Source organism: Lissotriton helveticus, chromosome 11, assembly GCF_964261635.1.
Source record: "Lissotriton helveticus chromosome 11, aLisHel1.1, whole genome shotgun sequence".
Lineage (NCBI taxonomy): Eukaryota > Metazoa > Chordata > Amphibia > Caudata > Salamandridae > Lissotriton > Lissotriton helveticus.
The window spans coordinates 13,335,272-13,360,310 of record NC_136072.1 but is presented as its reverse complement, the minus strand read 5'-3'; the positions used below and the strand labels follow the sequence as shown (position 1 = coordinate 13,360,310).

Below are 25,039 nucleotides of genomic sequence, written 5' to 3'. Positions count from 1 at the left end.
CCGACTCAGTTCCGATGGTCAGTCAGAACTGCACCATAATCCTTTAAGGATTGCATTTATGCCATTGGGATTATGATGTCTGTTACCAACAGTCAATCTATGATGGCCTTTCCAACATAAATTGGCTGTTGGAAACTAACTTTGGGGGCCCCTAGCAGTGCTACCTTCCCCCTGGCACTCTGCAGTTTGGCTTGGGGGGCACCTATGATGCCCCCTAAACATCCCTGCACCATGTTGCAGGCACCACACAATGTCTGCCAAATGGTGCAGGGATGTTTACAGACTTCTATTTTTCAATAGAAGCTGTTCTGGGGGTGGTTCCTTCCCTGAATCGGTGTCAGTCACAGGCAACTCCGAATTACATTGTAATTAGACCCTTTATGTACTAATTTATGTGACATTAATCTATTTGATGGTTTATTTACTTGGTTAAATTTTTTAGTTAGTTCAGTTCATTGATAGTAAAACATGTTTTAATTTTAGTTATATTACATGTCAATTATTATGGTTAAAATAGTATTTTATTTTTGACATAATAAATATATTCAAAATGTTTAAAAAAGTTGAGTATGTCTTCGATATTGTGGTAGATAGTTTCTGTGTACGTAATTAATTTAAAGTATTGATTTTGCTATTGTTTCAAGTTATTCCAGCACTTGGTGTTTGGGTATAGTCTTGTTTTATGTTGCAAATGTTCATACATTGTTTTGGTCTGTTTAGTAAGTTTGGGGCCCATTTTAGTTACAGATTGGTCTAGTGTATATTCCTGAGAGCTTTGTTCTTTTGGTATAGTTTTCAGTACTTTGTCTATGGTTGGCTGTGTTCTTTCTAAAGTAGATTGGAATGTGTTATGCCATCCTTTCAGTGCATATTTAGTTTTAGATTGTTGGGCTAGGGTACTGTCTTACATATTCTACTATGGAATGCGGACATTTGGTTGTCGTCTGTTTCCTGATCTGTGTAGTCTCCCTAACCATGTGTATTTCAGGGAAGGGGGTAATTTTATTTCATTTGTTTGATGGAAGAGGCTTTCTATTAGTAGTTTGTAGTGGTGTAAATAAAACCTAGAGCAAATTTTTTTATTTGATAGGCAAAACTACTATTTATTCTACACTAAAGGTAGACTTTTAGTAGCAGGCTTGTATTGCTATGTTTGGGTACATTTATAAAATAGCTTGTATCATTAGATGTTCGAAGTCGATGATTATTTTTTGAGGGTAGAAAATATTAGTTAATTCTTTAATTTGTGTAGGAGTATTCTTTAAGTTGTAGATTATTCATTAGTGTGCATAGTTGGTCAAAAGGTTGGGGCATATTTTAAATGTCTCATCCGTCATTCATGTTTCGCATTGTACCAGATTTTTTATATTAGTAGGGGTTACAAAGACAATAATGCTTTTTTCATGACTTTTGTTGTCATAAAGAAGGAATCGTTCTTTGTAATTATATATTTAGATAGTAGTTATACTACTCTAAGGGGCACATTAGGATGTCGTGATGTTCACCACTGCCGTGCCGGTGGTGGCAACCGCCACAACATTGTATCGAGTGAAACTCCCCGCCATATTACAATGCTGGGGTATTTTGCGGCGGATGCAAAGTGTGTCCACCCCTTTTCAGCTGGCTGGCAATTGTTCCGATTGCCGGCAGGGCAGAATTGGCCTCTAATATGGTGGCGGTGCCTAGCAGCCACGTCATCCATATTAGGATGGTGTGATGTGAAGGCCTTTCCATGGCGTCTTTGCCACCATGGAAAGGCTAGCGGAAATTGCTTTGTGGGCCCGTTGCTGGCCCCCTGGGGGTCTGGGGGGTCTGAGGATGGGGGGGCTATGCTTGGGGGGTAACTATGGTACCCCCCTCATTGCCATTCACATGGGGGCAGGAACCGCGTGGTGCCTGCCACGTTTTGCATGGCAGTGCGCAACATATATTTTGGGCATTGCTGCAGGTGCTGCGCCCACCAGGGTTGCGGTCGCATCCTAATTAGTGGTGCGAGACCGCGGCACCGCTGGCAGCTTGTCCCAACACCGCTAGGGTGGCGGGCGGACTGAAGATCGCCTGCCAGCCTAATGGGTCCCTTTAAGGGTCTATATGGATGGTGGGTGGATCGCTGCCACCGGGCTGGCAGTGGCGATCCACCTGCCAAATGACCCCGGTTCACCCTCGCCATATTAGTATGGCAAGGGGCACCGCAGTAGATGGAAAGACCGTGTGCCGCTTTTCCACCAGTCGGATTGCTGGCCGGGCGGAAAAGGGAGTCAATATGGTGGTGGTGCCTTGCAGGCACTGCCATCCATATTAGTATGCCTGGCTTTCCATGGCAGAGAATCCGCCATGGAAAGGCATGCAGTGTCATCTTTGGGGGCCCGTTGCGGATCCCCAGGGGGGAAGGGGGAGGGGGCTGCACTTTAAACATTGGCATGCACTAGATGGTAGGCACTGCACGGTGCCTGTCACGTTGTGCATGCCAATGCCCAACATACGTATGTTGCATTGTGGCTAGTGCTGCTTACAGCTCTGCCCGCTACAATGTAATATATGCAAGATTCCACCGCCACTGTGGCGGTGGCATCCTAATCACCATGGTGGGACCGCCGCATACCGTTACAATGGCGGTCCCATCGTAATGATGCCCTAAGTGTTTTTGCGGCTGCTGATGTTGGGCTGGTGGATTTTTGGGTTCAGACTATTAGTTATTTCAGTGTTGGGATGGCAGGGAACTGGCCAGTAACGTGCTCTGGAACATGGGTTAAGATATTTTTACATTTGAGTACTTGCTTGTTGGGAACTCGTGCTTATCACTGTAGTTTCCCTAGTTGTTGCCTCCCATTGCGGGAATTAGAGTAGTATTTGGTATATTTCCAATTAATATGGTTAGAAGATGTTCTTTCCTGGCTGTAAGTGCATAGCACATGTAACAGAGAAAAATATTCCCTTTTTGAGAGGATATGACTTTAGTCCCTTCTGTCATTTTCTGGGTTATACTGTAAATATAAATGTGTAAATGCAATGGCTGTACTTACACTGATACATTTGTATTTCTTTAAATACTTACAGATATGTTAGGCTTGTATTTTAATTAAAATTATTTGTTGATTTTTCTTGCTTTCACGTTGCTGTTTGGACCTGTTGGGCGGCGGAATATATGTATTATTCAGAGTTAAATGTTATTAAGGTTTAGTTTAGTTGAGGGCAGGTGGTGGTTAAATGCTTTTATTTTGTTTATTTTAAAAAATATTTACTATTTTAGGTGGATATTTCTGTTTATTTAAAGTAATTTGATTTTTTGCAGTTGATGAAGTCTGTAGAAGAATGGAAAAAGTCAGAAATTGTTTATTAGTTTTATTTGTTAAGACATTTTGTTTTGCAGATTAGTTAGCTACATTTCAAAATTAATTAGTGGTCATACTTTGTTTAATAAATGATTTGTTTATTTTCTTGTGTTGATAATATGATGTTTATTTTCTCTGCAGTGTTTCTCTATGGTTAGGTTTGTTAGTTTAAGGTGTTTATATCTGTAGAAACGAGAAAAAATGGGCATTTAGGGGCATATGTAGGTAATTCACATTTTGCGATTCTCAAATAGCGATTTTTAAGGACTCGCTATTTGAGAATCGCAAAATGAAATGTAGGTAAAAAATCTTAATTTTTTTGCGAATCTCTTAAATTCCTTAATTGCGATTAGTAAATTGCGAATCGCAATTAAGGAATGAGTGTTCCATTCATTCCTATGGGCCAAGAGGCACATAGGAATGAATAGGGATACATTCTCAAATTGTGATTTTCTATGAGAAAATCGCAATTTGAGAATCGCAATTCCAAGGATGCCAGGGTCTCCAAAGGACACCTTTTGCACCCCTGGAATGTGCCTGTAAGTACATGTGGCACACATACATGCCCTAAGGGCATGTCTGTGCGCCACATGGCACTTTGAATTTTTAAAAAAAATGCATTGTGACAGATAATCGCAAAATACCATCTACTTGGAGCAGGTGGTATTTTGCGATTCCTTAGGCCAAAATCGCAATGTCTAAGGCACCCCTACATAGCATTTAAGGAATCGCAAAATTGCGATTCCTTAAATGCTTGAACAAAATAAGCAATCGCAATTTTTGGGATTCCTTATTTTGATATGTGGCACCTACATACCAAAAGGCCGTTTGCGATTCGCAAACGCCGGAATTCTGCGAATCCCGACGATTTCGAACCGCAAAAGCCTTCCTACATATGCCTCTAGCTTATTTATATAATTTAGTACATTTCGCATTTTTTAAGTTCAGTAAGAGCGTTGTTTAGATATATTAGATTTTGTACTTCCTTTGTGTTCAGGTTTTTTTTGATGTAGAGTTTTTCATGATCTTCATTTGGGGAAGCAATCCTGCAGAGTTTTGTCTTTTTACAATCTTTTTAAGTTGTGAGGTAATTTTTTTGATAATTAATTGGCTTATTTTATATTGTTGTTTTAATTAGCTGAATGTTTCTCTTGGTTTTTGATGTTTATACTTTAATTTTATTGGTTGTTATGGCATCTGTTTAATTATTTTGGCAGGTATGTGTGTGTTTAGTGAACAAATCTATTATTTAATAAAAGGAGTATTTCATATTACATGTGTATATGTTAAGTCATATACATATTTTAATATGTTTGAACATTAGATATTTGTCTTTGATATATGTGTACTGTGTTTTTAATGGTAGTAAATGTTATTTGTAAAAAAGTTTTTAATTGATAAATATGGGTGTTTTTGCTTATTTGCTAATCATTTATATTTTAAAATATAAATGCGACACATTTTTTTATATGTTTTCTTTTGTTCAATTGAAATTATTTTATGTGTGGTATGTTTTAGTAGATTTCCATATATATTTGAAGCTGTGTATTTTATGTTTAGATATTTATTAGATTTTTTTACTAATATTTATGTTGTCGATATCGTGAGTTTCAATATGTTAAATTCAATGTATAAGTTTTGCAATATTTTGGTATTCGATATTCGTTACTTTGATTTTTTCAACAACGCTATTTTTTATTGATATTTGTGTACTTTTAATGGTAAATATATGTAGTTGATATTTTTGTATGAGATATTAGCGTCAAGAAAAAATTGAAGTCAATATTGTGTCAGTTAACCAAATAGGGATGGATCCTTCATTAAATACCTATAGCAATGACATTTCACCTGTTCTCACTGGTTACCACTTTGCACCCAAATGCTTCTAATACACACTCACTTCTGGTGAACCATTATTTGGCAGATTTCTTGAAATGAGTGGTGGAAGGATTTGTTCAGGTGACAGTGACAGGAGGGTCAAAATATTTGGGGGCACATTTAGCCAAGTGGTTTTATCCAGTGGTTGGGATCTAGACAATGTGGAGTTATGATCAAAACTATGGATAGACAGAGGTGTATGTGCCATATGAGATGGGACAGACAAACCCGTTCTGTCACTTCCCCTTCTGACATTCCGGTACTTCCCAGGTTAACTGGGTGTTCACTCTATTTAAATGCTTTAGCCAAGGGAGGGTTTTGATGGCCGTAGGGGTACCCTCTTGTATAATCTTATAGTTAGAAATGGCAGCCTTACGGTGGCCTTACTCCAGGTTTTTGCCTGTCTGACTCAATTTTTCTGAACTGGTTTTTGTTAGTTTTAGGACTCTGCACACTTTCCCACTGCTGACCAGTGATATAAGGCTTTTGCTCTCTCCCCTAAACATGGTTACATTGTCTTAACACCAATTGGCATTATATAATTTACTTATAAGCCCCTAGTAAAGAACACTACATGTGCACAGGTCATGTAAATTAAATGCTCCTAGTGGGACTGAAGCACTCATTGTGCCAACAACTTAGGTAGCGATCTAATCAAGGCTCAGGTCTGCCAATGCAGAGCCTGTCTGTACAGTTTTAACGCTGCCACTTTGACCTGACAAGGTAACCCTCTTGTCAGGCCTAAACCTTCCCTTTTTTGTAGTATACTTGTAAAGCGCACAGCTGCCCCAGCAACGGGGCGTCCCGGCGCTGTATAACTCTGGGGAACCCGTCCTGGCTTTTCCCTGTGGGATGGTCCCTTGCTGGGAGTCCCCAAGGTGGAGCCAGGCATCCCCGGAATTGGTGGGGCCGTTGTGGAGATTAGGCAAGCTAATGCCCAGAGTTGCCGAGTGGAACCCCTGATTAGAGTAAGCACCGAAGCGAGAATTATCGAGTCCGCTGACCAAGGACCACGACCCTGCCGCGTCGGGAATTGAACCCTGGTCCCAGGCTGACTTCTGCTCTCAGGCCTGCCGCCTCTAACCAGTGAGCCACACTACTCCACATACATGTAAGTCACCTCTCAAGTAGGCCCTTTCTAACCTACAAGGCAGGGCTACATGCATTTAGTAGAGAAGTACATGTAATTTTAGTGTACAACAACACTAAGCGATGAGAGTCATCTACTTGAATACTTGGAGGAATCAACATTTTTATATAATGGTCTAGTTCTATCTGGGACCAATTGTTCAGACACTCAACTTGGAATGGCCCACCGCCACAGCCACTAACACTACAAATTATATACACAACCCAAGGAGTATCTTATTTCATCACTATAATAATTCAATAGTCATAGGTTAGACATAATCAATCCAAACAACATAAACTCTTCAATGCAGGCTTGCTTCTTCCTTCTTTGGTTTATTTTCACAATTCAAGTGATTTCTTCAGTGATGTTTCAAAATATATCCATACAATTCAAATGATAGAAAAAATATATAACCACAGTTCAAATGATGGTCAAAATACAGCCAGTTCAAATGATGATCACAATACAGCCTACGCGTTTCGTCCCACATGGGACATCATCAGGGCGTTATGAAAAGTCAAGGCTAATTTGTCTTCTTGATTCAAACTGTCCTGTGTTTTATCTCTCCACTTCACTTCTATCAATTTATGGAAACGTATCTAGTTATTAAATGTAATTCCAATCAAAAAGTATTTCCTAGATGCGGAAGAAGGATCTCCCAATTAGTGATACTGTTCACTATGTAAGTAATTCAATCTCTTCAATTTGCCAATATTACTGTCTCAGTCAGCTTGCCACTTAGTTGCTAGGTGAATTGCCCACGCTTTCATCTGAAGAATATTGCTCAGTCCAATATTCCTTCATCAAAGTATAGTCTGATTCTGCTGCATCTCTCCTTCGGATGACCCGCTCGATAAACCGTCGAATTGCATACCCACCCGTAGTGGGTCTGGAGCCCGGTCTGGACGGGCAGGGACTCCGTTACCTTCAAAGCATTCATTGAAGTCTCCCCCAGTTCAAGGGCACAACTGTGTAAAAGTACGGGAGCTCTGTCAATACACAAACAAGTACACTTCTGGACCTGTGACTACTCTACCTGGAGGAAGCACTTCTGTGCTACTGAATGGACAGCCACTCTGCTGAACTACTGCTTTGCTGGACACTGCTTGCTGTGCCATTGCTGAACTGCCCTGCTGCCACCTGTTCTCATGACTGGGTGAGAAGGACTTGACCTGTATCTCTTGAACCTAGAGAGACACCATAGGCTTGCTGGCTTGCCTGCTGTTCCGAATCTCAGGGATAATCAAAAACGTACACTTCCTGCATCTGCTCCTTGACTCTGCAAACTGTGAGTCTGCTTCATGGTTGAAGTTGTGTGGAGCGGTCCCAACATCTCGCCCTTGGAACCCGTGCATTGGCTTCAGGATTTACGCATCGTCTACTTCATGAGCATCAGCCACACCTCTTATTAAGAGCAAGTGCTGGTACTCCGGGCAGACCCATTGCAGCAGTTGTGTGGAGAAAATGTACGCATTTCGTCCACTTCGTGGCTCGACACATTGCCTCGGCTTCACCTCGACAACAATAACGCATATTGGATAAAGATATCATAGAATAGATCAGTGGGTCAACGTGGGTTCCTATATCTAGCCTGCACTCCATTGCGGTTGGCCTAAACCTTTTACTTTGCCCCGGTCTAGCATGACCAAATCACCCATATGAGCCCTTATTGTTTCTAGGTGTTATTTTAACATTTATTCTTCAGAAGTTCAACTTCTACTTGTTGGAGTGTTGTTGTGTTGGTCTTGTTTTATTTATAAAATCATAATATATTTTTCTAACCTGATGTGGTGTCTTTTGCAGTGTTTTCACTGTGTTATTGTTCGAACAGTTGCACAAATACTTTACACATTGCTTCTTAAAATAAGATGGCCTGCTGTGTGCCAAGCCACCTGAGGGTGATCACAGGATAACGTAGGGGGTGTTGTGACTTACCCTGACCAGGATTGTGTTTCCTGCTTGAATGGGGTGCATACTTCTGCCAACCAGAAACCCAGTTTCTATAACATTTATGCTAGTTAGAGCTGAGCAGCCAGTGCTTTTTGCAATTTTAAATGAGGGAAGAATGACGCCTGAACCAGTGTGAAAATTTCAAAGAAGAAAGTTTGGGCATGATTCACAAAGTTAAACTTACACTTTTATATAAGTGTATATTTTTGGGGGTATTCACAAAGTATGAGTTTAATTTTACTTATAGTAATTTTAGGTCTGCAGAGACTTTGCAGTCAGGGCAGAAAAATCCACACATAAAAAGAGAGGACAGGGCGATCTTTTTATGTGATGAGTCTCCACCACAAGTGTAAATTCTCAGAGTCATAAAATTACTATTAGTAAAATTGAATTCATGATTTGGTATGCTAAAGTAAAAAGTAAACTAACTAAAAAAAATTATGTTTACCATTGTGGAGCAGGCCCTGGGACTGTAGCAGCTTATCTTCATGCTAATTTGATTGTCTGTTGATAATTGATAGCTCATTAGCTTTGTGTGCATCTGTGGCACTGCAGAATGCTTCTTTATGCAAAGGCTTATGTTTATCTTACATCTTGCCTTTGCAACAATTTAGGGCACGTATACAAGCCCTTAACACCACTGGAGTGACACTCCTGTGGTGTTTCAGCATTCCTCATATGCCCCTTTTCACTGCAGTCCACTGCAGAAAAGGAACTGGTAGTGGGTGTTGCTGTGGGTGTTCCGCTGCAACACCCATTGCTTTTTGACATTGCCCCAGTTTTACAAGACTGGGGCAGCACCAAAACCCAAGGCCAGGTAACCCCTAGATGGTGATACAAGGAGAAGTTATCAATTTCTCCTTGTTTTTTTGCTCTTTCTTTGTGTGCTGTATTCTGCAGCACATATCGAAGGAGCAAATTTCCATTAAGGATTGATTATTTTCAGGAGGGTGTCCCTTCCAGCACATAAACAATCACCCGTGCACCACAGGCACCTTTGCCACAAGGCTAGGCAGCTTTATTAGTGCCTGCGCTTGGGGAAATCCAGGGATGCACTGTGTTTGTGCAAACACAGTGTATCCCTGTGCTTTGGAAATGTCAGAGTGCAGCGTTGCAGAATTTGGCATAAAATTGTGGTCCGGCATGTTGTTTTAAATATCCCTCTTCATGACTGTTTCCTAAGAGGGTAACGGGCATTCTGAGGTTGTAGAAGAGAATTCTGACATGATATGTTTCTGTTGCCGTTTGAATGAACTTGCCTGCTAGAATTCTCCTAAGTGCAAAGATAGTTACTTTGCTATGCTAGTTTAATACACGTGCTAAACACACCCTGGTCCTAGATCCTGGTCTAGACAGAAACAACAGCAGCAAATCTTAGACATTTTGGAATATTTTTTTTTGTACATTTAAATCAGTCCTTATATTAAATCTCTGTTCTAGAGATTGTCAACCCTCACTCTTTACCTACATGGAAATTTATGAAGCATTTATCACAGAAACCCAATGAGGTCTCCTGGAATTGGTGAGCCGGTATGGCAAAAACACCTATAATCAGTAGCGAACTGCTCAGGTTCACCGTTGAAAAGCAAAATATTGACAGCTACGAGTGATTTTAAAATTGTATATCTTGTGTTTTTTATTATTTACCTGCTCCCTGCACTTTGCTACATTCTCTCCCAGCACATCTCCCCGCGCAGCCGATTTGGACGCTGCCGCGGGTCGCTCTAAGGATTGACGCCATTCGGGGGAATCCCTCTGTCCATGCCACGCCCCCTTTACGCTAGGCCACGCCCCTTCCCTTTTCCCCATTTAATCATGTGTCTTTCCCGGCCGCGCAGCGTACGGGCGCAGTGGGCGCGCCGGCGACGCGCCGTAGGCGCGCCAAAGGCAAGCCCGTCTGCGCCCGTCCACGCCAGGCCGGGCCCCGGGGCCCGTCACCCTGCCGGTCCCCTCTCCTACCTGCCTAACCAACTTTTGGCATACCGTGACGACTGGCCTATTAGCCCTTCAACTCAAACCTGTATTGTTTCTCTTGAAATCACCCGTAAAGATTACCCTGACCCCGCACGTTGTTATTCTAGCCCCCACAAGGAACTGCCTTGTTCAGCCTCTCCTTATATCTGCCCTAGACCTACGACCGACCTTCCTTCCATAGCCTCAGTCGCCCTTCTCAATACCCGATCCGTGGTCAAGCATCAACTGGAACTCTTCGACCTCCTTGATACTCTTAAACCTGAGATTTTATGTCTCACTGAAACCTGGTACACGGCCGCCTCTATGCCTGATATCCTCACCTCCCTTCCTGATGCTTATTACATCCTTCGCGCCGACTGTCCGGAAGGCAAGACCGGCGGCGGAGTAGCAATGATGTTACGCTCAAACCTTCAATTTCAAATTCTCCCTCACCACCCCATTATTTGAACTGATTTTTTAGTGGCTCGCTTCCCGAATTTAGTCTCCCCTCTCACTATTGTGCTTTTCTACCATCCCCCTCAACTCATGCCCAACTTCCTCCCAGCTATACAAGATCTGCTAGCCACCATGGTAGTCAATAACTCAGCGGTTCTCCTGTTGGGTGACTTCAATTTTTGGCCAGGTGATCCTTATGAGAACACCATGTCCAAGGATTTTTCTGATACCCTTCATTCCCTTAATTTCATGCCACATATACCTGTCCCCACCCATACTCACGGGCATACCCTTGACCAGGTTTGGTCAGCCAATCTGTTAATTTCCACACCCATTATATCCCCCTGCGCCTGGTCTGATCATTCACTGATCACATTCTCGGCCCCCTTGAGGGAGACCAACATCCCTCTTCGTCCCAAAAATATTTACGCCCGTAACTGGAACAGGGTCGACCTAGGTCATTCCTTAGCTTCCTCTGCCCCTACCCTGATAGATCTACCCCCTAATAGGCAGGTAGAAGCTCTGAATAACTGGCTTTCAGAGGCCTGTAACCCTGTCGCCCCACTCAGGCTAATCAGAACACGTCGTCCTTACGACGCAAATAGGTGGTTTACCAATGCCCTGAAAAACCAGAAGCTGGCATTGCGACAAGCTGAGCGCCACTGGCGCTGTAGATACTGCCCTGACCTCAAGATGTCCTATTTGATCCTCTTACGGGCCTACAAAAAAGCGATACTCACCGCCAAGCAAGAGTATTTCTCTCAGAAAATCAATCAGGCAGCAAATCACAACAAATCCAAAGAGATTTTTTCTATAGTACATGATCTGGCCGATTCTAATAGAGTGGTGTCCAGACCCATCCCTTCCCAATCCCTCTGTAACATTCTCAATGATTATTTCATTGAGAAAATCATTATCATAAAACAAAATATTTCTTCAGCACCCCCCCTGTTTGTTTGTCCTCCACTCCCTCCGTCCCCTTCCTCTCTTGCCCAATTTCCGCTGATTTCAGAAGAAGCGTTCCGCATCCTCCTGGGCAAAGTTAAGACGGGTTCTCCCGCTGACTTCTGCCCAGCACATGTCTTGAGGGAGCTCTTGTCTTGCTGCCCAGTCCTCCTATCACTTTGCTTAACACTTCTATCACTTCAGGAATTGTACCTGATGCTTTTAAATCAGCCACGGTCATCCCCATCATAAAGAAACCTGGTGCCGACCCTACTGTTTCTTCCAACTTTCGTCCTATCTCCCTCCTTTCTCTTCTGAGCAAGATCTTAGAAAGTCACATCACCTCCTCGTTCTCTACTTATGTTGAAGCTCATCACCTTCCGGCTGACCACCAGGCTGGCTTCCGTCCGGTACACTCGACGGAAATGGTGGTCCTCTCAGTGATTGATGAGCTCAGACGTGGGGCTGACACCAACTTCCCCCAGGCCTTAGTCTTACTTGATCTATCAGCGGCCTTTGACACGGTCGATCACTCCATCTTACTCGACCGTGTCAGGGGTGCCGGCCTACGGTGGACAGCCTTGTCCTGGCTCACCTCCTTTTTAACAGGCCGAACTCAGGCTGTTAGGCTGGAGGACTTTCTTGCACCTACCTGCCCTGTCACCTGTGGGGTACCCAAAGGTTCGTCCCTTTCCCCTCTTTTGTTTAACCTTTACATATATCCTATGATTGTTGCTCTACAGGATATGGAGGTCACAGCGTTTAATTACGCCGATGACCTCCAGCTCATCTTCAAACTCTCCCCCTCTTCTGATTCAGTCCCTAGGGTTCATTCCACTCTTACCTTCATTTATGATTGGATGAACCTCAATCATCTAAAATTGAACCCCGATAAAACGGAGTTGGTTCTTATCGGTGGTCCCTCCAACCCTTGGTCCCCTGTTTTTTGGCCCCCCATCCTTGTTTCCCCCCGTCTACCTCCACCTCTGTCAAAACCCTCGGCATCAAGGTCAGCCAGGACCTCTCGCTACATCCCCAGATAAGCGCAGTAGTTTCCTCTTGCTTCCTTTCCCTCAGAATTATCCGGAAAGTCTCACGCTACTTTTCGGCTGATGCTCTCAAACTTGTGATCTTGGCAATGATTCTTTCCCGACTAGATTATGGTAATGCCCTTAATGTGGGCATTCCAGCCTATGAATGTCGCCGGCTGCAGCTTATACAAAACCAGGCAGCGCGCCTCATTTTTAGGCTCCCCAAATCTAGTCACACCACCCCCCTACTTAAAACTCTCCACTGGCTCCCTATAAACGAGCGCTCACTCTTCAAGTTGGGTTGCCTGACCTACATGTCATTATCTGGCACCGCTCCTGCCTTCATTAGATCAAAGATCACTGCATATGTCCCGGCTAGACACCTGCGGTCTTCCACACAGTTTCTTCTTTTAGTTCCCCGATTTCGTAAGAAGAAATCGGGTGGCTCCACATTTTCGACACTTGCCCCCCTCTTTTGGAACTCACTTCCCCATGACACTCAGATCTATTTCTTCTTACCTGGATTTTCGGGCTGCTTTGAAAACCCATCTCTTTTCCTCTGCTTATACTCTCTAATTCCTACTCCTCTTCTTCTGAGGAAAATGAAATTTTACATGACCAATATGTCCCCTGCGTGTACCCTATGTTTAATGTATGTGCATGTCACCCATGCATTTTCCCTTAGTGGCCTGAATAACGAGGCCTCTGCATTTACGTCCTGCATTAGGATGCCAGTCATCAAGTCTCCCATGTAAGAAACGTTAATTTTGCATTGAGGCCCATGTGTTTGCATTTTGCACTCTTAAATCAAGATGAACCCATTTTTGTGGCTCAGCCTGAGCCAGTCTCTGAATTAGGGTTTCATGACTCCAGACACTCTGAGAGCTGCAGTTACGTATCCCTGACCTCGCATACTTCTGGCTCAGCCGAAAGAGGCCCAGCACGGGGTGCCAAGACAGTATTTTGCACAACAGTTATCTGCTTGCTCTACAGAATCACATTCCTGCCTGGTGAAGAAGGTAAACAGAACCCGTCTGCAGAGATAGGGCCTAGCCTTTCTGTCTCCGTTTAAGTGAATTACAGAGCTTGCATCCGTAGAAAGCCCACGGCCCCCACGCAATGAACGGAGAAATATATGCCCTCTCTGGCTCTTAGTGATGAGCGACCTTTGTTTCAGATAATACATCCCCGGACTCAAGATATCAGATAATACCAGACGTGCTGATCGCCCTGACACTGAAGGCCTCCCTACTAGACTGAATGTCAGCTCCCCCCAGTTACACGTCAGTTGCACCTCATGATCAAGTTACGCACACAAGTAGGGCAAAGTTCTAGCTGGCCATGCAACCCCCTCCATGTATCCACCCACCTATGACTCACCTATGACTCCTCAAATGCACGCCCACATGCTCTTATCTCTCTTTCTCTTGCTCTGCCTGGAGCGTTCCTCCCTATGTACGAGATTAAAAGTATAAATACTGTACTCAGTAAATAAGGTTTAGAAGACCCTTCCTGAACCTTAGTGGTGATGGAACTGATTCTCCCCTAACTCGAGTTATGGAAATAAAGCCCTTTTGAATTGGACACCACGGACTCTGCCTCTCATTTAATGCATGACACTTTGTTTATTTATAGAAATTATGACAGGGTAATATTTTATTTACCACATAAATCTGGTGCCCGAATAGGACTAATCCCTTTCCCCACGCGCCGGAGACGTAGGTCCAGCCTTTGCCCCCTTCTACAGCCGTGACGGACTTCAAAGTGTACACGCCAGCGGGACTTCCTGCTTACTCCCTCAGGCCCACGGAGGAGACGGACTGCGACCAGGCGTCCACACGAGGCGGTGAGGATCGCGGATCATCCCAACCAGAGCCCAACCCGTGAGAGAGCAAGGTCCGAGGTTTCCGAAGGCCCACCTGTTCCGAGGCCCATGCGCAGTATGAAGTTCCCGAGGCCTTCAAGTTCTGCTTCCCGGTGAGTACCACTATTGGGAACGCATAAAGTTCAAGACGGGTTCATTTATTTGAACACGGTCAAAACGGGTCCACGGTAAACATGGGCACGGTAAAGACGTGTCTCATTTCTGGGACCGGTATGGTTGTACTGTATTCCAGTGCATAAAGTTAACTGTTTTCAAGTGCATGTTTTATTCCATGTATCAGGTTAGACTGTATCTGTTTTAGTGTTTTAGTGTTGTAGTGTGAATGATTGTTTCAGTCAGTCTATTCTGTGTGTATTGTGTTTCCATTGTGTTGGTTTCAACATGCCACTGTTTTCGAAATTACGTCAGATAGGGACCAGGAAAGGTATACTAGAAGAGTCAGTTAACATCCCACCTAGAGACAGACCTGGTCATTATATGTATAATAAGCACGGGCTAGACGCTATTTTGTTTTTAGACTTATGGGTAGATTACACGAAGGATCTGTAGGAGAAATATAGATGGCCTGTCTCAGGAACATGGGATTCTGAATGCATTGTGAGAGTAGAGGAAGCGCTATGGAAAAGGAAATCAAGACCCTCTCAGAAAGATGCCATTGAGTTATGGCGCAAAGAGTCACATAGGAGAACAGAGAAAGAATTGAACAAAGCAGAGAGAAGTAAACAAGCAGCGGAAAAAGCCAAAGAAAAAGAACTGCGGGAGGAGGGGGAACGGGTCAAGGCAGAACAGGCTGATAGAGAAAGAAATGCCGTTGTTACTGGTATTTATCCCGTCCTCTCAGAAGAACTAGCTAGAGTGACCCCCTCAGAAACACCCTGTAGGTCGCGAACGCCACCACCTGTACCCTTTAGAGTATGTAGAAAGAAGCCGACAGCATCAGAGGCTTTTATTTCCTCCTATCTAGAAGAGTCCTCACCGGACTACGCAAACGCAGATTTCCCTCCGCCCCCACCAGCGGATCAGCTCCAGCAGCTCGTAAAAGAAGACGCGGGGCCCGGGGCAGTAGGAAGAGGGGTGTCTACTGTAGATGTAGCAATTCCACATTGTGTATATGATCCAGAACCAGGAAAGGGTTCAATGCTCGTGATTTCACTAAGACTAAGACAAGCCGTCTCATATTTAGACAAATTACCAGACATGAAAGAGCACCTAGATAAAATGTACCGTTTCATTAGAACAGGGGAGGAACCCGATTGTATAGTACAAGCCATGCTACACAGAAAGGCTGGGGTTAAGAATTATATCCTACGTTTTATTATTAACTGCCTGATCAGGGAACAAGACGAAGGAGACGGAGATGTAAAACCTGGTTTGATAGAATGGAGTGATCACATAGATGCCGGTCGGCATGATAAACAGGGACAGACAGATAGCATGTACAAGAAAATACGAAAGGAAATATTAGCAATACACAGAGTAGGGTCTGACGAGAAGAGTGAGTCATCAACGGAAGAGGTAGAGTCAGAAAACAAGGCAAAGGACAAAATGAATTATGTAGGCAATGCACGACAGTTTGACAGGCCCAAGTGCCTCGACTACCGTAAACAGGGGCCAGCTATAAAAGAAAGATATTCCCTTGAAAATCTGTTCCAAGCTACTGAAAAAGCCCTGAAACAACGGATAGGGAGCGAGCGATCTCACACCCCACACGAAATGGAGTTGGCCCGGTCAGCCACCCAGTGGGTGTCAAATTCTAATATATATAGCAGTGATATAGTGGCCCAGACTTTCTTGAGCCTTCCACCGAACGAACTGCGTTTGGCTGGTATTTACATGGTCCAACATTTAATAACGCTGTATGAGAATCAATATTCCGATCCCGGTCAATTGTATAAATTATTGGACGACATGCTTCTAGACAGATGGACAGGCCTGGGTACTGAATTAATTAATGTCATCCTGGATCAACGACATAAGTACCTGAATTCTCTGACCACGTGCATGCTTCCCGCCCCACACCACGACAGAAAGCACCTATACGTAGACAGACAGAACCCCCTACGAGAGGTACATCCCGTCAAAAATGCAAACAATGAGTTACAACGGGTGTATGTTTACACCCCCTTGACGAAATTAGAAATACTGGAAATGAAAAAGATGTTGCCCTGCCATGATAAAGACCCGGGGGGGTTTCACCGAGAATTAAAAGACATCCTCCGCATAGGAGATTATACGTACACTGACATTCTGAAATTATTGAACGTACTGTTGCCTGCAGGTATTTATGAAAAACTTAAGGAAAAAGACTGGGAGGTGGGCGAGAAAAAGTTAAGTTGGAATGCACTGGAAACAGAAGAAAAAGGCAGGCCCCCGGGGGTTGGTCTTGGGGACAAAGTTAGGGAACTGCCTGAACTCCTGATACAGGTTTTACCGAGACTATTGATTACTAAAAAGGAAGACTGGGATGCTATTTCAGCCTGTAAACAAAAACAAGAAGAGGACACAAGTGATTTCTATTCTAGATTTGAGAAATGCTTTACTATTAATAGTGGCCTTAAGCCAGGTAGCGAATCATATCCACATCTTTTCGTGAGCAAATTAGTAGAGAATTCCTTACCCCAGATCAAGAATAGAGTACTGAAGGTTGAGAGTACTTGGCAAGCAAACAGCCCTTCACAAATGTTACAGATGCTACAATATCACCAGAACAGGATTAGAGAAGAGCAGGATCAGGAAAAGAGACGCATGAAAGAGACAAAAATGAAGGTGCTGGTTGCCCAAACGGTACCGGCAAATACGAACAAAAATAGCACGACACCTGTCAAGGGGAACTGTAATTATTGCAAACAACCAGGTCACTATGTAAAGGAATGTGCTGTCCTGAAACACAATATAGCTACAGGCAAGACAAAAGAACGACAATACACTCCTAGGCAAAATAGCACCCAACAGAACACACAGCAGACAGTAGCGAATTTTCCACCTCCACCACCGCCTGTTCATGCCACACCACAAATGTATCAGTACACACAGTAAGACTATCCAGAATATCAACAGTTCTCATGAAACAGCCTTGAGAGGGAAGTTGGCTTGCCCCTTATTGAGGTTCCTGTAGATCAAGAGGGTCCGTATGTACATAGTCGTGTACTAGGACAGGACCGAAAGTTTCTGATTGACACAGGGGCGAGCAGAACTACCATCAGCCATGACGAGGTTCCAGGGGCACCTCTCTCGGGCTCACAGAATGTTTCCCTGGGATTTTCAGGAAAGCCTATTGTTAATGAAGTATCGAAACCAGTCTCCCTCGGGGTTGGTCCACTGTCACGTACCACAGACTTGCTACTTACTAAATCATGTCCAGAAAACTTACTTGCTATGAAGACATTAAAAGAACTAGGAGCAGTTATCTGTTGTTCTCCAGAGGGAGTGCGACTGTTCTTACGTGATTTTAAGGGACATTATGTGCTGACTGATTTTGACCACAGACTCCAGAATGTGCCACAGCTCCTATGGGCACAAGGACCGACTGACGTAGGTTACATGAACATAACACCACACCATGTCACTCTCAAAGCAGGAGTAGTACTACCACGTATTAGACAATACAAGTTACCACCTGATGCCGAAGTAGCCTTATTGAAAATCGTTGACGAGCTCATTTCACGAGGGGTAGTGGTGGAGACTGACTCGAATGTATGTAACTCACCTGTCATTCCTATCCTTAAACGATCAGACCCTAGTGTACTACCAGTGTACAGACTAGTTGTTGACCTTCGAGAATTGAATAAATGTGTAGTACCACAATATCCAGTGGTTCCAGACATTTCTTCATTACTGACTGCTATTGATTCTGAGGCAACGTTCTTTACTGTCATTGACTTGAAGAATGCTTTCTTTAGTGTTCCCATTCATCCAGATAGCCAATATCTTTTCGGATTTAGTTTAAAAGGACGAAGCTTTAAATTTACGAGAGCTCCACAAGGTTTTACAGAAAGCCCTAGCATTTACAGTCAGGCATTAAAAAGACAGCTGGACAGTATTAGCATGCCTACCAACACTGCACTACTCCAGTACGTAGACGACATCCTAATTACAGCACGATTAGAACCAGACTGCGAAAATGCATCACTGACAGTTTTACACTTTCTGGCAGACAAGGGGCACAAAGTGTCCCCTTCAAAGTTACAATTCTGTGAACAGCAAGTGGTGTACATTGGACACTTGCTGTCCAAGGAGGGTAGACAGCTAACACAAGAACGTATACAGCTCATTTCTAACCTTTCACAGCCCAAGACACAAAAGAAAGTACGGGCCTTCATTGGCCTCACTTCATACTGTAGGCAATGGATTCCCCAGTATGCCTATCTAGCCAAACCACTCATACAATTGACAACACAGGAGGCAGCGTCTTCAACTGTCCTCCCTTGGACATAAGAACATACCTTGGCATTTGAGGAATTAAAAAGAGCATTATGTCAAGCGCCAGTTCTAGCGACTCCTAGTTACAGTAAACCTTTTATGCTTTTCGTAACTGAACGGGATGGAACAGCGTTATCTGTCCTCACACAAGATCAAGCGGGAAAACACAAGCCTTGTGCCTATTTTTCTAGTACACTGGACCCAGTGGCCCAGGCTCTGCCTGCGTGCCTGAAATCGGTTGCGGCAACAGCCCTAGCCATAAGACAAAGTGACTCGATAGTGCTGGGACACCCCCTGACAGTACAGGTACCACATGCAGTGGAGGTTCTCTTAAACAGGACACAGACACAACATTTGACTGTAGCGAGACTGACAGGATATGAACTGACATTATTTCAACCACACATAGAGATCAGACGATGTAACATTCTGAGCCCTGCTACACTTTTGCCCTCAAGTACAGTAAATGCACCACCACATGACTGTGTGGAAGTAATGAATATAGTGACGAAACCGAGACAAGACCTGACAGATATTGCACTTCCAGACCCTGACCTAACACTCTATGTAGATGGATCATGCATGAGAACGAGTGCAGGAGAGTTAGTAGCAGCATATGCCGTGACCATTGCTACTGAAGTCATAGAGACACAAAGAATAGACACACTGTCAGCACAAGCAGCAGAGCTCATCGCTCTGACACAAGCCTGCATAAGAGCTAAGTACTTGAGAGTGAACATTTATACAGATTCACAATATGCTTTTGGCGTAGTTCATGATTTCGGAGTACTGTGGAGGGAGAGAGGTTTCTTGACCTCTCATGGGGCCAAAATTCAGCACGGCCCGCTTATTCAGGCCCTGTTGGAAGCAATACATTTACCTACAGCCATAGCTATCCTGAAATGCAAAGCTCACACCAAAGTTACAGACACCATTTCCCAGGGTAATGACCTGGCAGACCGAACTGCTAAACTTACAGCCCAGACACCAACAGACACGACAAGGACAGAGGTACCATTACTGACAAAAAGTATGACAGTCAGGGATCCTTCTCAAGATGTACTCGACATACAGACACATGCCACTACAGATGAAATAAAGAAATGGACTGAACAAGGAGGGGTCCAGACTGACCAAGGTTGGATGACTAAGGGAAAAGGCACATGGTTTCTTCCAGATTCCATGGTACAAGTAATCATAAACACAACACATAGTCCAGCACACTTGGGAGAGAAGGCAATGATAGACAGCTTACAGAATATCTGGTTAAACAAGCACCTGCGTGCAGCAGCGAAACAGAAAGTACGAACATGTATGATCTGTTGCCAGTTCAATCCAGGTAAAGGCATCCCGGTGAAACAAGGCGGATTTCATCCTCCTGACCACCCTTTTGAGGTCCTCCAGATGGATTATATCCAAATGGACAGATGTAGAGGTTACAAGTATGTCTTGGTAGTTGTGTGTGCACTAACTAGATGGACAGAAGCGTATCCAGTTCCAGATTATACTGCTGTGACAACCGGCAGGCAATTGGTGCGCAAATTCTTTCCCAGATACGGATTGCCCCGTGTCGTCTACTCAGACAATGGTCAGCCATTTTCCTCTGAATTAATGAAACAAGTGTCTCTTCTGTTGGGATATAATTGGAAGTTCCATTGTGTACGACATCCTGAAGCAGCAGGCCTTGTAGAAAGACATAATCAGACAATCAAGACGAAACTAGCAAAGATCTGTGCAGAAAAGGGCGTGGATTGGATGGTAGCCTTGCCGGTTGCCCTCTTTTACATGCGTATGGTAGCTCATTCCAGAACAGGCCTATCTCCGTATGAAGTAGTTTTCGGTAGACCGCCAAATATGTGGGGTACGCCTATGCCTAAGAAAATAACTGATATTGACAGTAACATGCTGACAGATTACCTGGCTTCCTTGATGTCTGCACTACTCTCTTGTCATTCACAGGTTGCTGCCGCCTTCCCTGACAACACTCAGGTCAAGGAACACGCCATAGTCCCTGGTGATTTCGTCTTCGTGCGGAACTTTGATCGATCAAGCCCCCTTGAGCCGCGTTGGAAGGCGCCGAAGTTAGTGTTACTGACGACGAGGACAGCTATCAAGGTCGAAGGAAGAAAGGGATGGCTTCATGCCCATCATTGTAAACGGTACTTTGGACAATCTGGAACTTTGGTAAAGAATAAAGACATTAAAGACATTACAGACTTTGCGCCGCCTTTGCTAGAAAAGACTCCACAGCAAGAGTATAGGTCTAAGTTATGATCTAGTAAGTCAGACGAAGTTTAATTGTTTAAGTCCACTAGGTGGTGAATCGGTTAGACTAGATTTCTGACATGTATAAGATCACATACGAGAATAGTAAGAAGAGGAAAATGAAAGAGAAATACTGCAAGATATTACGTAGTAGATGTATAGTTTCTTTGATTATTCTTTTTTTCTGTGCATCGTTATTATCTGTGTTAGTTTAATACTACATGTTTTCTTTCCTCCTATTGCCTCACATATGCACTCTTCCATTAACAACACCGTAGAGCATACATTCAGTGAACTGCCACCCCATGAACTGTCATATCGACTTGCCCTGCGTAACAATACTTTCATTCGAATGTTACACCGTTCTCATCAGACCAGCAATGCGACTGATTGCTGGGTATGTGGCCAACTCCCACCTTATCAAAAGACGAAGGGAGTTCTGCCCTTCTTCCCTTTACCGTTCTCCCACAATGGTTCGTGCGGAGCATGATTTGCCTTAATGACTTCACTAGACAGAAAGTCCATAGTTTACCAGGGTGACTGGATATATGGAAACTTGAATAAAGTAATGAATGAGGCATGTTTTCCAGACGAAGACGGACTTCCCCAAAGGAAGGGAACCGATCTAGAAAATGAAGAGTACGAGCAAGGAAATGCATCCGTTAGTTCTATAATGCTGAATGTTCAGCCCATGCAAAATATAGGTCCACCGTTTATTTCAGTCCTACCGGTAAAAGGTGATTTGTGTGTTAGAAAGAAAGGCTCAGTACATATGGGACACAGCGAGTGTAAAGCTGTAGTAGAGTTTAACGATAAAGGACAGTCTTCTTTCAAAGCATCACGCCATACCTATTTCATTTGCGGTCAGACAGCCTATGTACATCTGCCCTCAGACTGGGGTGGGATGTGTTATATAGCGTTCCTGCTGCCACCCGTCTTTCTGGCCCCATCCCATTACCATCGAGATTCACAACTAGAGCATGTTAGACAAAGGAGAGAGACCGATGTCTCAGAGATCGATCAGACTGAAACAGCTTGGGAGCAATATACATATTTCAACAAAGGATTCTTTTTCTTCATTGGTCCCGTCCAAAACAGTAAACTGATACGCAAGTTAACAAGAACTCTGGAAGCAGTTGTGAATGTGACTGCTTCTGCTCTGGCGAACTTGACCCAGGAGCAGTCTGCCATGAGACATGTTGTTCTTCAGAACCGCCTTGTTCTTGACGTCATCCTGGCGGATAGGGGCGGGGCCTGTAGAGTGATCGGCTCCAGTTGCTGCGTTTTCATTCCTAATAACGCGCCATCTGTGTACGCAGCAATAACAAGGCTCCACAAGATTGCTCATGATATACATCAAGACCCAGGCACATGGACTTGGTCCAGTTGGCTCTGGGGTGTAATATCGGCTTGGGGATGGAAAGTGTTGTCGTTCCTAGGAATGATACTGCTTATGATATTCGGCTGCTGTCTCTGTCTGCAGTGTGGCCTGGCCATTTGCGGCCTGTGTGCGACTGCCTGTGTTCCACATCCACGTATACAAAGGATCAAAGATGAACAAATGATGCTGTATGATCAAATATACGGTCTCATGAATATAGATGTGTCCTGAAGGGTAAAGTAGGGGACAAGGAGGGAATGAGGAAAATTAAATTTTACATGACCAATATGTCCCCTGCGTGTACCCTATGTTTAATGTATATGCATGTCACCCATGCATTTCCCCTTAGTGGCCTGAATAACGAGGCCTCTGCATTTACGTCCTGCATTAGGATGCCAGTCATCAAGTCTCCCATGTAAGAAACGTTAATTTTGCATTGAGGCCCATGTGTTTGCATTTTGCACTCTTAAATCAAGATGAACCCATTTTTGTGGCTCAGCCTGAGCCAGTCTCTGAATTAGGGTTTCATGACTCCAGACACTCTGAGAGCTGCAGTTACGTATCCCTGACCTCGCAAACTTCTGGCTCAGCTGAAAGAGGCCCAGCACGGGGTGCCAAGACAGTATTTTGCACAACAGTTATCTGCTTGCTCTACAGAACCACATTCCTGCCTGGTGAAGAAGGTAAACAGAACCCGTCTGCAGAGATAGGGCCTAGCCTTTCTGTCTCCGTTTAAGTGAATTACAGAGCTTGCATCCGTAGAAAGCCCACGGCCCCCACGCAATGAACGAAGAAATATATGCCCTCTCTGGCTCTTAGTGATGAGCGACCTTTGTTTCGTATAATACATCCCCGGACTCAAGATATCAGATAATACCAGACGTGCTGATCGCCCTGACACTGAAGGCCTCCCTACTAGACTGAATGTCAGCTCCCCCCAGTTACACATCAGTTGCACGTCATGATCAAGTTACGCACACAAGTAGGGCAAAGTTCCAGCTGGCCATGCAACCCCCTCCATGTATCCACCCACCTATGACTCACCTATGACTCCTCAAATGCACGCCCACATGCTCTTATCTCTCTTTCTCTTGCTCTGCCTGGAGCGTTCCTCCCTATGTACGAGATTAAAAGTATAAATACTATACTCAGTAAATAAGGTTTAGAAGACCCTTCCTGAACCTTAGTGGTGATGGAACTGATTCTCCCCTAACTCGAGTTATGGAAATAAAGCCCTTTTGAATTGGACACCATGGACTCTGCCTCTCATTTAATGCATGACACTTTGTTTATTTATAGAAATTATGACAGGGTAATATTTTATTTACCACACTTCCTCAGTTTTAGTTTCTGTCTTCAGCGCCAAGAAACCGTTTGGTAGTAGAGCGCTATACAAATCCTTTTCAACTTTTCAACTTTCAACTTTACATTCAATCGTTTATTAATCTCTGAGAGACTTTGAAAGTTTATTTTAAAAACTTTAAGGTCCTGGCTCCCTTAGAGACAACCAGGAGTCTGTGGAAGGCTGAGAGTTATTTAGGAGTAGAGTTATTGGGGTTAAAGTCTACAGAGCTCTATTTGAAGGGACACCACTAGAATGATCTAACCCCATCAGTGATATGGTATGTTGGATACTCTGGAGTGTAGACAATGTCTTTAGATTAGGTGCTGATCTAAATAGCTTCTCAGTAATCAATGCCATAGTGCATTGAAGCATCTGTAGCTCACTCCATACAGACCATGGAGAGAAGGTGAAGGCCTGTGATTAGGGAAATGAAAGATTTATCAATGTGCTGAGGCCCAGGAGGATTGAACAGGTGATTGGACATTTGATAGACAGTGGATACAGCAGGGAATATGTCTAATTCTTTTCCTAATGTGAAACTCTCCTGCATTGTTGTATTCTTAACATAGTAGAGGTCTTCCAACCATGTTAGTTCAAGCTTTATAATAAATGTATGATATTTGGGGAGACCACATGCATTGCACATGTTAGGTCCTGGTAGCACGGCTGGTCCGTCACACCGTGGTCAGGTGTTTGGAAATATGTGCTGGTTGCGGTAGTGTTTGAGTGACCGGGAGGAATGAGTTGGGATACTGGTGGACATGTCCTGGTGCTGTGTAGTTTTCAGGTCTGTAACTCAACTCCTTCTAACTCTTACTTCCACAGCAATCCATCAACCTACATAACCTCGTTGAGGCCCACAACAGCGTCATCGTTACTGTGTGTCAAAAAGATGGAGGTGAGTTACAATGAAGTTACAGTTTATGAATTCAGCTTGTATGTTCATGTCCTAATTTGTAACCATTTGCAGCTGAAGAGAAACATTCAAACTCATGAAACATAAGGGGAGTGAAGTTATCCGCATCAACGTTTGGCAGCAAGCGGTGCATTCCCTAAGGAGTGGGGGT

At 43.9% G+C, this 25,039-nt stretch overlaps 1 protein-coding gene across 1 annotated transcript in view; it reads left to right on the top strand.

Moving 5' to 3' along the window:
- The window catches only part of LOC144792094 (putative cation-transporting ATPase 13A4), a 506,631-nt gene that overhangs the window by 81,376 nt on the left and 400,216 nt on the right, over nucleotides 1-25,039 (top strand). The window contains 1 exon segment of the mRNA XM_078666960.1: nucleotides 24,798-24,870. Coding sequence (XP_078523086.1) covers nucleotides 24,798-24,870 — 73 coding nt within the window.